Source organism: Pan paniscus, chromosome 15, assembly GCF_029289425.2.
Source record: "Pan paniscus chromosome 15, NHGRI_mPanPan1-v2.0_pri, whole genome shotgun sequence".
Taxonomy (NCBI): domain Eukaryota; kingdom Metazoa; phylum Chordata; class Mammalia; order Primates; family Hominidae; genus Pan; species Pan paniscus.
This window is the reverse complement of record NC_073264.2, coordinates 59615037-59629560: the sequence shown is the minus strand read 5'-3', so window position 1 is coordinate 59629560 and position 14524 is coordinate 59615037. Positions and strand designations below refer to the sequence as shown.

At 37.6% G+C, this 14524-nt stretch overlaps 1 protein-coding gene across 13 annotated transcripts in view; it reads right to left on the bottom strand.

The window, feature by feature from the left end:
- KIAA0586 (KIAA0586 ortholog) overlaps positions 1-14524 on the bottom strand; it is a 119292-nt gene that overhangs the window by 39078 nt on the left and 65690 nt on the right. For all 13 annotated transcript variants that reach the window (XM_014347567.4, XM_008957006.5, XM_008957007.5 and 10 more), the window contains exon 27: positions 8866-9043. In XM_014347567.4, coding sequence (XP_014203053.2) covers positions 8866-9043 — 178 coding nt within the window. The remainder of the gene's footprint in view (positions 1-8865; positions 9044-14524) is intronic.

Below are 14524 nucleotides of genomic sequence, written 5' to 3'. Positions count from 1 at the left end.
ACAATCATTCTGTAAGATAGGTTAGACAGCATTGTAACTGTCTCTCACTGACATTACTAAGGTTCAGAGAAGTTAACTAACTATCCAAAATCAAAGAGCTAGCAAGAAGCACAGAGGAATTAAGTCACTGCTCTCTGTTTCACAGTCTTGCTAGACAACCTTTTAAAATATAATCAATAGAAATAGACCTGAAGAGTTATATGCAAATTAAGTTTTAAATATATATATTTAAAAATTATATACATAAATCAATATATAATTCATATATAATATATGAATTATATATTTATATATCATATATAAATATATGATATATAAATCATACATATATTATATATAAATCATACATATGATATATATAAATCATACATATAGATTTATATATAAATCATACATATAGATGATTTATATATAAATCATACATATAGATGATTTATATATAAATCATACATATAGATGATTTATATATAAATCATACATATAGATGATTTATATATAAGTCATACATATAGATGATTTATATATAAATCATACATATAGATGATTTATATATATAAATCATACATATATATAAATCATACATATATATAAATCATACATATATATAAATCATACATATATATAAATCATACATATATATATATATACACACACACACATATACACTTTTTTTTTTTTTTAAAGACAGAGTCTCACTCCTGTTGCCCAGGCTGGAGTGCAATGGCATGATCATGGCTCCCTGCATCCTTGACTTCCCAGGCTCAGGTGATTCTTCTACCTCAGCATCCTGAGTAGCTGGGACTACAGGTGTGCGCTACCACACTTGGATAATTTTTTGTATTTTTAGTAGAGACAGGGTTTCGCCATGTTGCCAAGGCTGGTCTGAAACCCCTGGGCTAAAGTGATCTTCCTGCCTCAGCCTCCCAAAGTGCTGGGATTACAGGCATGAGCCACTGCACTGCACCCAGACTGAAAAAATATTTCAAAGACGCCATAGATATTTTCCATTTAAAGGCATTCTGTTGACAATTTCCTAGATATAGCAAATAATCACTCTGATTGATCTTTTATGTTAATCTAGGTTTTCAATGGGCTTTTACATAAAGCGAAATACATCTATTGAGTTTTAATTTTTTTTTTTTTTTTTGAGACGGAGACTCACTCACCCAGGCTGGAGTGCAGTGGTGCAATCTCAGCTCACTGCAACCTCCACCTCCCGGGTTCAAGCGATTCTTCTGCCTCAGCCTCCCTAGGAGCTGAGACCACAGGCATGCGCCACCACACCTGTCTAATTTTTGTATTTTTAGTAGAGGCAGCGTTTCACCATATTGGCCAGGCTGGTCTTGAACTCCTGACCTCAAGTGCTCAAGTGATCCGCTCACCTCGTTTTCCCAAAGTGCTGGGATTACAAGCATGAGCCACCATGTCCAGCCGCATTGAGTTTTGATTTTTACTATTATGGTATTAAATCTGTATAAAACAATTTATCAAAATTATTACCTGATTCTCATTTAATTATCTAACATGAGATTAATTTAAATAATGGTAATAATACCTATAATTTAGAGTAACTAATGTTTCAGGCTTTATTTGCCTCTTTATATTCTGATATGCCTTTTTCTATTCCTATGTGACTTGTTCAACATTTTTCTAAGAGTGGCAAATGAATTAAGAGAAAAGAATTACATATAATGTTAAAAAAAGAAGATATTGAAAACTCTTTTGCTGATATATGGTATATGCCTAGAAAACCCAAGAGACTTTAATGAAAACAAAAGAACTCTATTAGAACTAATAAGAGAATTGGTAATGTGACTGGATATCAGATAAATAGATAAAAGTGATTAGCTTTTTCCTACAGTATAGCAACATAATCAAGCCATGAAAGCACGGAAAGTATAAAAGTTAGAAATATCTACATATAAATTTTTAAATTATATGGCAAAAAGATCATCAACAATGTCGATGAGCAAAATATAAATTTGGATAAAGATATTTACAATACAAATAGTAGAAAACATCTAAACTATAGAAACAGCTTTAAAACTAACAAGAAAAACTGAGAACCTCCCAGATGGGAAAAGAACTTTATAGGAGCACATACAAATGGCCAACAAACATATGAATGAAAAGACATATAAACTCACCAGGAGTCAGAAACATATCTTCATATTTCTACTGAGGCATGTAAAAAAACTAATCAACACAATTTCAGGAGGGGATGTAAGGAAAGGGCACTAATAAACTGCTGATAAAAATAAATTGGTTTAAACTTTCAAGAAAGCAACTTGGCATTATCTATTTCTAAACTAAAGATACATTTGCTCGTGTATAGAAGAGCTTCCCAGGAGTACATACACTGGAGTAAGGAGGAGTATATAAAACACAACAATCTGGTAGGATGTGTGTGTGGATACTTACTCTAGCATTGTTTATAGTGCAGGGACATGTTAATAAACATCCATCAATAGAGAAACAACTAAATAAATTATTGGAAATCAACACTATGAAGTTTTACGTAATCATTAAAATGAATAAATTTAAGTAATACCGGTTGACCTGGAATAATCTAAGGGTTTACTGGGTAAAACACAAAATGCAGGCAAGTGTGCAAGATATGACCTTAAGTTGTAAAATAATGGCAATCACACATACCATATATATTGTACATGCATGTGTGCATATAATTATATGTGTGAGGTAAAAAACAGGAAGGTTATATGCCAGAATCTTAACATGGGTTACTTGGGATAAGGCATACATGGGACAGGAAAAAAGTGGTGGTGGGGAGCACTCAAAAAGTGCGTAATAGCTTTCACATAATACACCATCCTATAATTTAACAGATATTTACTATGTTCTGTATACTATATAACCTGCTAGGTGACAGGGATATGACAGTACACAAGATAAAGTCCGTACCCTCACATGAGATTAATATCAGTGTGATAAGAGCAACATTAGGCAGGTGACATTAGAGAATTATAGAGAGTACACATGACAGGTATTTAACCCAGTGATAAGGGTCAGGAAAGGATTCCCTGACAGCAATCATAACAGTGCTGAATTTGCTGTGTCTTCTAACAAGCAGGCTCATTGAGTGTGGGTGTCTTACCTGTATAATGCAAGTTAGACCTTTAAAAGAGGGATATTTAAAATATTATTTCATTCAAGTCAAATTTAATTTAATTAATCATAACTAGAAATCCCTAATTTTACTTTCCTAGAATTTTGTTATAGTGGAAAGCAACCATGGCAGACTTTTAGAGAAGACTAAGTTTGCCTAAAATTGCCAGTCCAGCAAGAGTTTTTGGTCCGGCATATCTAATGGATTTTTTTCATTTGTATGAAAGTCAAAGGCATCACAAATTCAGTATGTATAAACCCCATTCCATCTCTTTCCTCCTAATTCTGTCCTTCCTCCATATTCACTCTCTCTCTCAGTGACTGAGATGACCATCTATCCAATAATTCTAGACAGAAACCTAGGGATTTCTTAGACTTTCTGCTTCTTTTGTACTGCTCACATTCAAATGAATTCCTGTCCATCTCCTTAATTCTCTCTCAAATCTCCCTTTTTATATATCCTCACTACTGAATAATGTCTCATCAGGTCAACTTTAATGGTTGTCTAATCAGGCTCCTTGCCTCCAGTCTTAACTCTTCCAATCTATCCATCACATTGCATCTCAGATGATCTTGCTAAATAAAAGGTAAATATGATCACATCACTCATTTACTTATAATCTTTAACAGACTGATGAATATCACACAACATTCAGAACTGACAGAAACTTAAGGCTGAATTGTTCATGGGAATAAGTATAAAGTAAGACTGTTATTATTTCCCATTTTGTATACAAAGCGATCCTTACTGTACTCCTTAATAGATAATCCAGGGCTTTTCATGACCTGGTTTCTGCTCCCTGCTGCAATTTCACTGCATCTTAAGCTCTAATTCTTTGACAAAAACACTGCATTTCCACGATTAACCCTTGCTTTTTTTTTTTTTTTGCCTTTGTCCCCTGTCTCATTGCATATTCTGTCTGAAAGGTCCCTCCTCACTCACCACATGGCAAGCATTTATTCATCTTTGAGGAGTCACTTCAAGCAAGACTTCCCTCATCTATGAAGTCTTTCCTGAATCCCTTCAACTACAATTGACCTGTACCTCCATCCTATACGGGCTTCCTCACAATAACTACAGTAATTTATTGCATGTTTTTGCTTTCTTATCTACTATGTCTACTAGAGAAAAAAAATCATTGTGAACAGGGCCTTACCAAGTTTCATATTCCTAGCACCTAGCACATGCTCAGCACATAGCAGGCACTCAAAAATATCTTCTGAATAAGTAAATGAACAAACTGGAATATTCTTATCATAATTTACCATCTGGCTAATTCCCTTAAGATTCAATTTCACATTGGATCTTGCAGAAAACCTTTTCTAAGCCCTCACAAATGAGTTAAGTTCCTCCTCTGCACTCCCACAGCCGTCTGTGTTGTACTAGTCACACAATATTATAATTGTTATTTGTTTCTCCCACACTAGTTAGTAAATATCTTGAGAGCAGATATCTATCATCTTTGAATCTTGAGTGCTTAATGTAGTACTTACACAGTTCTAGGTATACAGTGGGTATTCAATACAGGTTTTTTGAGTAAATAAAAAGCTGTAGTTGGTAGTATATCCCAGGGTCCACAAATAATTCACTCAAATTACAGCTTACATTTTAGGTTTCCCAAGACAACTCCTCAAAGCCAATTTTGCAACTTTCAGTTACTCAACCCAACCTGAGAGCCTCAGTAATGGAGACAGTGATAGAGGACTACAGAAAATAGGACACTTCCTGAAAATTAGCAGGGGTGGGGAGGGGCAAAGTAAGAATAGATGACCCTCTGTAAGCAAAGTTATTAAAAATCAAGATGAAAAGCAATACCAATCACTAGCATATATAGTTGATTCTCATCTATGGACCACAGTTATAGTCTGTGGTCACCAGGAGAAAATCTTGAAACAAGAGGAACAAATTAGTTTTCTATAGGCAAAGTCCTTTTAGTCAACTGTTGATAGTTTCTGATTCTATTAAGTACATATAAGATAGTACTTTTCATACTTCAAGCATTATTAAAGAGAACAACACCATGTGCCAAGCACTGAGCTTAGTACTTTACATGCATTGTCAAATACATGTACCTAATAACCGTAATGAGATAGACACTATTACCTCCAAGATAGCCCCCAATGATCCCTGCCCTCCTGGTATCTCCACTTTTTAAAAGTCACCTCTTAAGTTGTTCCATGATTGGTCTGTGTTATCAATGGAATATGACAGAAGTGATGGCATGTCACTTTGGAGATTAGGTTATAAAAGACATTATCAGCTGGGCGCAGTGGCTCACACGTGTAATCCCAGCACTTTGGGAGGCTGTGGCGGGTGGATCACTTGAGGTCAGAAGTTTGAGACCTGCCTGGCCAACATGGCAAAACCCCGTCTCTACAAAAACATACAAAAATCAGCCAGGCGTGGTGGCGTGCATCTGTAGTCCCAGCTACTCAGGAGGCTGAGGTAGGAGAATCACTTGAACCCAGGAGGCAGAGGTTGCAGTGAGCTGAGATCGCACCACTGCACTCCAGCCTGGGCAACAGAGCGAGACTCTGTCTCAAAAGAAAAGAAAAAAAAAAAGACATTATGGTTTCCATCTTGATTGCTTACTTTCTCTTGGGAGATGTCTGCTACCACATCATTCACGGCCCTATGGACTGGTTAACATGGTGAGGAAGTGAAGCCTCTTGCTAAATCCATGTGAGTGAGCTTGGAAAGTGGATCCTTCAACCCTAGTCAAGCCTTCAGATGACCTCAGTCCAAGCCATCACCTTGACTGCCACATCAGGAGAGATCCTGAAAACCACCCAGGTAAGCCACTACCGGATTTGTGACTTTCAGAGTTCTGTGAAATAATAAATGTTTGCTGCCTTCAGCTGTTAAATGTGGGGTAATTTTGTACATAGCAATATTATCCCCACTTGACACATAAAGAAATTTGGGTTCAGGAACATTAAGTTATTTGACCAAAGATACACAGAGCTGGAATTCAAACCCATTTCTGAAACTCTCAAAGCCTAAACTCTTAGCTATTCTGCTATACTGCCTTACATATGTGTTCAATCTTATGTTATACCATATTACTTATTTTTTCCAATTAAACAAATACCTACAATGTACCTAAGATTAAAAATGCACTGTACTATAGGTAATCTGCTAGGGTTACCAGAGATTTAAAAAGGACTGAAGAGGCTATCTCCTCAGGGAGTTTATTCTGTAACATTTCAACTAAGTACCTAGTTGCTCTCAGATACCTAGTAGCTCTTAAGTACCTAGCAGTTCAAGTGATCTGCGAGAGCCACCTAGTGTTAACTCTGTTTAACTGCATTCTGCAAATTTAGCTGGACATAAATGTAAGTCACATTTCATGCCATCTGAATCCTACAAATTTCAAAGAATGTAAAACATTTAATACTCTCATTATGTGTACAAAATGAGAAATAAGGCCAATCTTTACATTTATTCACATGGGAAATTCAGTCTCGGACTTCTCCCAATTCTGAATGATACAAGGTGTTCACTCAATATGAAACTAAATACTTCAGGCTTTTCCTTTTCTGATTTCTGGCAAATCTGCATGCCTCCAGAAGTTTCTTTTCACTTAAGAGAAAGAAACAATGGGCATTTAAAAATCAATAATAAGAATATAGCAGATCCTCATTTATTTGTAAATTACATATTTGCAAATTTATCTACTCGCTAAAACGTATTTATAACCCCCCAAATCAATACTTGCAGCACCTTTGTGGTCATTTGTGGACATGTACAGAGTGGTGAAAAACTTAAATTACCTAACATGCATTTTTCCAGTTGATGCTGAACAATGATACATTCCACCTTATTCCAGCTCTCATACTGTAAACAAGTGACCTTTTCACAGTATACGTAAAGCTGTTTTTCAGATTTCATCCTCTTTTTTTTGGTGATTTCACTGTTTAAAATGGCCCCTTAGTGCTGAAGTACTGTCTAGTGTTTCTCTTCTTTTTTTTTTTTTTGAGGCAGAGACTCGCTCTTGCTGCCCAGGCTGGAGTGCAGTGGCGCGATTTCGGCTCACTGCAACCTCTGCCCTCTGCCCTCTGAGCCTCCCGGGTTCAAGCAATTCTTCTGCCTCAGCTTCCCAAGTAGCTGAGATTACAGGCATCTGCCACTATGCCCGGCTAATTTTTGCATTTTTAGTAGAGATGAGGTTTCACCATGTTGGCCAGGCTGGTCTTAAACTCCTGACCTCAGGTGATCTGCCCACCTTGGCCTCCCAAAGTGCTGGATTACAGGCGTGAGCCACCGCATCTGGCCTGTCTAGTGTTTCTAAGCACAAAAAGGCTCCGCTGTGTCTTATGGAGAAAATATACATGTTAGATAGGCTTCCTTCAGGCACAAGTTATACTGCTGGATAGTTCAATGGCTGTGAGTTCAATATTAATGAATCCAAAATATATATTAAATAAGACTTCTTTAAACAGAAACATAAATAAAACCAGATTATGTATTGATCAGTTCATAAAAATGTTATGACCAGAGGCTCACAGAAACCTAATCCTGTATTTCCCCTAGGAGTAATGGTTCAATACTTGTTAATATGTTTGTGGTGACCACAGAATATAACAATGGTCCATAGATGAGAGTCAACTATATATGCCAGTGATTGGTATTCTCTATTCTATCCTTATTTCCAGTGTGTCACAACAGAAAGTTTATTTAAATTCTAAAATAGTCCTGAATGCAGAGTGCTACTGAAATTCATATAGCATAAAGAATAAATGTCTACAGTATTATCTAATTTAACCTTGTCCTAAAGATCTGTTATGTCAATTTTCATGGATTCGTTATATTTTTCTAGTACATATTACAATAAATGCATCGGCTGGGCATGGTGGCTCATGCCTGTAATCCCAGCACTTTGGGAGGCCAAGGTGGGCAGATCACCTGAGGTCAGGAGTTCGAGACCAGCCTGGCCAACATAGTGAAACCCTGTCTCTAATAAAAATACAAAAATTAGCTGGGCATGGTGGCAGGCGCCTGTAATCCCAGCTACTGGGGAGGCTGAGGCAGGAGAATAGCTTGAACCCGGGAGGCAGGGGTTGCAGTGAGCCGAGATTGTGCCATTGCATTCCACCCTGGGTGACAAAGCAAGACTCCATCTCCAAAAAATAAAATAAAATAAAATAGGCTAGGCACGGTGGCTCACACCTGTAATTCCAGCACTTTGGGAGGCCATGGAGGGCGGATCACGAGGTCAGGAGATCGAGACCATCCTGGCTAACATGGTGAAACCCCATCTCTACTAAAAATACAAAAAATTAGCCAGGCGTGGTGGTGGGCTCCTGTAGTCCCAGCTGCTCGGGAGGCTGAGGCAGGAGAATGGGGTGAACTCGGGAGGCAGAGCTTGCAGTGGGCCGAGATTGTGTCACTGCACTCCAGCCTGGGTGACAGAGCAAGACTCCGTCTCTAAATAAATAAATAGAATGAAATAAAATAAAAGTATCACAGTTAAAAAGTTTTAAGTGTATGTATGTGTATTACCAAAATTAATTCACATACCACCCAAAGGTTCATGTACCAACACTGATATACGAATCACATTTGGGGAAACACTGCTATATATACTATAAAAAAAGTTATCACCAAACTTTCCAATTATTAAAATCCCTTTTAATAAAGAAATTTTGCAAGCCCCTATCTGAAAATAGGTATACTTTCCTCAACTCAGATTAGGGATACTACTATGACACATCAAGAAAAAATATTTTGGTGTCTACCTGAAACTGTGTCAAATTGCCGAGATAATGGTTTAGGATCACACTGTTGATCCAAAGACTGTGTATTAGTGACAGGTGGCTGCATATAGACAGAATGTCCCATTAAGATGTTCTCTGCTGCCGCTGTTAGCTGGGGTCTTTGTCCTTCACTAAGTTCACCCACACTGTTTTCCAAGTCCTTTAAAAAGTAGAAACAATTGTTAAAACCATTATATTAAAATCAAGTCAAAACAGGAAATCTTTGCCAAATATCATGAACAATACCCTTTGACTCCTTGGAAGGTATTTTACAAACTGCCTTCTATGCCACATATACATTACATGCAAGAAAAGTTCAAGAAGTTAGTCTAATAAGCCTCGTGATAGGCTTTGTTTTCAATATAATAATTTCATATATTTTATGAAATTAACCACTGTTTTTCAAGCACCAATTAAATAGCAATAAAATACATAAGAAAAATTATATTACAATTTAAACACTCAATGGGGCCAGCACGGTGGCTCATGTCTATAATCCTAGCACTTTAGGAGGCTGAGGCAGGTGGATCACTTGAGCTCAGGAGTTCAAGACCAGCCTAGGCAACATGGCGAAACCCCGTCTCGACAAAAAATACAAAAATTAGCTGGGCATCATAGCACACACCTGTAGTCCCATTTACTTAGGGGGCTGAGGCAGGAGGCTAGCTTGAACCCAGGAGGCAGAGGCTGCAGTGAGCGAGATTGCACGACTGTACTCCAGCGTGGGTGACAGAGTGAGACCCTGTGTCAAAAAAACCACAAAAAATCAGCTGGGCACGGTGGCTCACGCCTGTAATACCAGCACTTTGGGAGGCCGAGGCGGCGGATCACAAGGTCAGGAGATCAAGACCATCCTGGCCAACATGGTGAAACCCCATCTGTACTAAAAATACAAAAAATTAGCTGGGCATGGTGGCAGGCACCTGTAGTCCCAGCTACTCGGGAGGCTGAGGCAGGAGAATGGTGTGAACCCGGGAGGTGGAGCTTGCAGTGAGCTGAGATTGCACCACTGCACTCCAGCCTGGGTGACAGAGCGAGACTCTGTCTCAAAAAAAAAAAAAAAAAAAAAATCAAAACCACTAAATGCTGGTATGCATTACACATTGTTCATACAGCTTAAAATGGGAATAACAGAAAATTTCTCTCATTCTTCATGAATAAAAATTACCTAAAGTTTGTTAGTGTAAACTTCACAATAAACAATTGATGAGGAGAATAATATACTTTAAACAGCATAAAGGTTACCCCATATATCAATAATAAGATTTTTATAAAAGTATAGAGGCCTGGAGTGGTGGCTCGCACCACCCAGCACTTTGGGAGGTCAAGGCGGGCAGATCACAAGGTCAGGAGTTTGAGACCAGCCTGGCCAATATGGTGAAACCCCGTCTCTACTAAAAAAAAAAGTACAAAAATTAGCCAGGCGTGGTGGCGGGTGTCTGTAGTCCCAGCTACCTGGGAGGCTGAGGCAGGAAAATCACTTGAAACCAGGAGGCAGAGGCTGCAGTGAGCCGAGACTGAGCCACTGAACTCCAGCCTGGGCGACAGTGATACTCTGTCTCAAAAAAAAAAAAAAAAGTATACAGATTATAGAAGAATACTTTAGTCATATTTAATAATGTTATTTTCCTTGGGAAAAATAAAAAATACAAAAAGCACAAAAATCGTTGGCTGGGCATGGTGGGTCACACCTGTAATCTCAGCACTTTGGGAGGCTGAGGTGGGTGGATCACCTGAAGTCAGGAGTTCCAGACAATCCTGATCAACATGGCAAAAACCCATCTCTACTAAAAATACAAAATTAGCGGGCATGGTAGTGCATGCCTGTAACCCCAGCTACTCGAGAGGCTGAAGCAGAAGAATCGCTTGAACCCAGGAGGTGGAGGTTGTGGTGAGCCGAGATCCCGCCACTGCATTCCTGCCTGGGCAACAAGAGCGAAACTCCGTCTCAAAAAAAAAAAAAAAAAAATCGTTTTAAATGAAATCTATGAAATAAATGAACAAATGAAAAAATATAAGACTCCTATTTTCTTTCTGTATTAAAAAATTATATATCCTAATCACTAGTACATTTTATGACTTGAGATATTCTAATTAATGAATTTACTAATTAAGAACTGAAGCAAAATTCCAATTATCTGAAAGCTCCCATGTTTCTCATTTAAAAGGGGTTTAATTTCAACCAACAAGTGTTTTTTTTAACTAGACTATATGAAGAAATCATTGCTGAAACGCCTTTGATGATTCCATTGACTATAAAATAAAATCTAAACTTCTTAGCTCAACATTCAAGATTCTCTTCAATTTGCCTTCATTCTCCTATGTACATCTCTATCTCTCCTTATTCCCTTAGCCTGACTCTTCTTTAGGAATACTGATTGCCTCAACATCCTTTAAATTAAAAAATACTGTTCATAATTAATATGAAATCCCTTGGAGACTCTTGGGCAGTGTTTAGAATGACGGCAATTATGTTTTCCCCAGAAATTAATGAGAAATATTTCACAATGCCTATATTACTCTGACAGTCTACAGTAACTTCTCTGTTGTGAATCTGTTTTCTAGGATATTTGCAACTGCTGAACTATTTAACACCTTAAGAATACTCTATGACCCTACTGAAGACTTATCTTGCCTATTTACAAAATGGTCTCATACTCATAAGTATCTCTGAGTTTTGGATTATACTCAATGCTTAAGTTCATGCCAATTTAAGTCAGGTTGCCTATAATGCAGAGTAATATACCTAGCCCATCTACATATATGTACAAATTACAGTTTTGCCATCAGTGAGCTTTCACTGACCAAATGCCCCTCTAAGCAAGAAGTTTCAAGCACAAAGAAAAGCCACAACTTAGCAAAGCAATATTTTAACTTATAATGTATCAATATTACTAGTTCTTATTACATAGCCCTTTAGACAGGAAAATATGCAAAATATTAATAGCCCTTTAGACAAGAAAATATGCAAAATGTCACTGTTAATCAGACCGGCAAAAATTTAAGATTAAAAGCATTATGTGTGACATGGGAAAGGGATCTCATACAGCTGGGGCAATTTTTCAGTGCCTATTTAAATTATGAATGCTTATATCTTTGAGCCAGCAATTCCATGCCTTAGTATCTATATCTAGAAAAATAATTTCTCATGAGTACAAAAAAAGGATTTTATACCTAGTATAGTTTGATTAGAGAATACTTGGAACCAATCTAAAAATCCTTCAATAGGAGAATAATTAAACTATGGTATACTACATAGTAGGTAAAAAGAATATAGTAGATCTTCAGGATTTATGTTAAATTTTAAAAAGCCTTGCAACCTGCTTTTTAAAATTTAAAATTGCACAACAATATATACACACACCTCAAAATTATACACTAAGCCAGAAATGGTGGCTCATGCCTATAATCCCAGGACTTTGGAAGGCTGAGGCAGGAGGATCACTTGCGGTCAGAAGTTGGAGATCAGCCTAGCCAACATAGTGAGACCCCGTCTCTGCAAAAAATAAAAAATTAGCTAGGTATGGTGCATGCCTATAGTCCCAGCTACTCTGGGGGCTGAGATGGGAGGATTGCTTGAGTCCAAGAGTTCGAGGCTGCAGTGAGCTGACTGAGCCACTGCACTCCAGCCTGAACAACAGACTGAAACTCTGTCTCAAAAAGATTCACACATATATATATATACACACACACACACACACACATACATATACACAAATATATTTTTATACATATATAAATGCTTAATGCTTAGAAAAAGATCTGGAGAAGATAGAATTCTAACTTCTGCATTGCTGGTCTAGCCAGGACAGCACAGTAACAAAGGCTGCCAGCTCTCAAAATCAACACTGGAGTAACTACAGAGGTGAAAAAGAACCCATAGATTCTGAGAACTAAAGTAAAAGGTGTGAAAAGCCCCTGGAAAGACAGACAGTTAACTCAAACTGGAACGCGTGGAAAGAAAGGGGCTGCATCCTAGCGAGGAGGCTGTGTGGAGGGGCTTTGTGAGAGGAATGAATGGAGAAAAGTCATTGTTTCTTCCTCCATTAATTTGAGATTACTGCTTGCCCCTCAACCATAAAAGTCTTCTTATTAACAACCCCAGCTGCAAATGCTGGCGCCCCAGAGTAATATCAGGGAACATGAAGGCCTAGCTATGGTGACAACTATAGATGAAATCTGTCCAGAAGCCCATCCGTGGGCATCATTCCTTCACCTTCTTCCCCTCCAAGCCCCAGGACTAGTGGATTATAAACCCTCCCAAAGCAACGTCTTCCTAAGGGCTTAAAGACACAATAATCACCAGGAGAGCTATATAGTGGAGTAACAGCAAACAGCAGGGACAGTGACCAAGGGTGGTTCTGTGCTGCCTAAGGCTCTCCTCCCTAGGGCTCTCTCCTCCCCTCTTCTTTAACTCTCTGAAACAGACCATGGTTTTATCCTTACCCAAATTCTCAGACAGAATAGTTGATCCCATCAGTGAAATAAGAACTCACAGGTCAAAAGAACCAGATACCTGAGGAGTCAATAAGTTTAAAAAAGAAAAAAAAAACCAGACAACAAAGTGAATGATATTAATCAGACAGACAGACACAGAGTAGGCGATAAGAAAAGATATTAAAATGCAAAGCAAAAAAAAAAACAACAAAAAACAAGAATGTCAAGTATGAAAAACACAATAAATGGGATAAACAGTATAGCAGAGAACAAATTAATACTTAGCAGATCAGATTGGGGAGTTCTCCCAGAATGGAGAAGAAAAGAAAGACAGAAAATTTAAGGGATAAGAAAAACAGAAATAGAAGTGTCAATATCTGGAAATAAGAGTTCTAGAGAGAGGGGGGAAAAATGAAAGGAAGGAAAAAAAAAGAGAAAAAAAGAATGAAGATAAATTTCCCAGCATCTAAAAGATAAAAACGTCTGATACAATTGCACGAATAAATACATTGATATTAGTGATTTCCAAAAAGAAAGAAAACTAGGATTAGTCAGTGGAATTTATAAATTTATGCAGACACTTCTGCTATTTGCCACCTCTTTTTGTACCATTTGCTTGTCTCATTCTCTCTCCCTCCTTCCCTGTCCCTCTTTCTCTCTCCTTTCCACCCGCACATGCGCTTTCTCTCTCTCCTCTCCCTCCTTTCTCTCTCTCAGCTTACTGGTTTCGATACTAATCATCTTAATTTCTGCAGCTATGAGAGTATGTTTTTGAATTTAGCAACACAGATATCACAACTAATATTTCTCCAGTGAAATGATCTATTGCTAACTAAAGTTGCAGAAAATTTAATTATTTTAAATTCAGAAGGAATATGTTAAGCCTTCATTTTTTCCCATTACTAAATTTTATATCTTCTCCTACCTTTCCTAATCATTTAAAGTTTTAAAAATAAAAACAGAAAATAAAACCAACCATCTCCTTGGGCCCTATATAGTCTTCAGATCTCCAGCTCATCTAAAGCCAGTTGACATTTGTTCATGCGAAGACAACCAGATATGATAGAAACAGCACTATAGATCAAGAATCCTAGTCCCAGCTCCATCATTAACCAGTCTGAATGACAATGTTGTATATTTCTACCTGGAATTTCCTTAAGCACCTTAAATATAATGTGTATATCAAACTCATTACTTTCCCCAC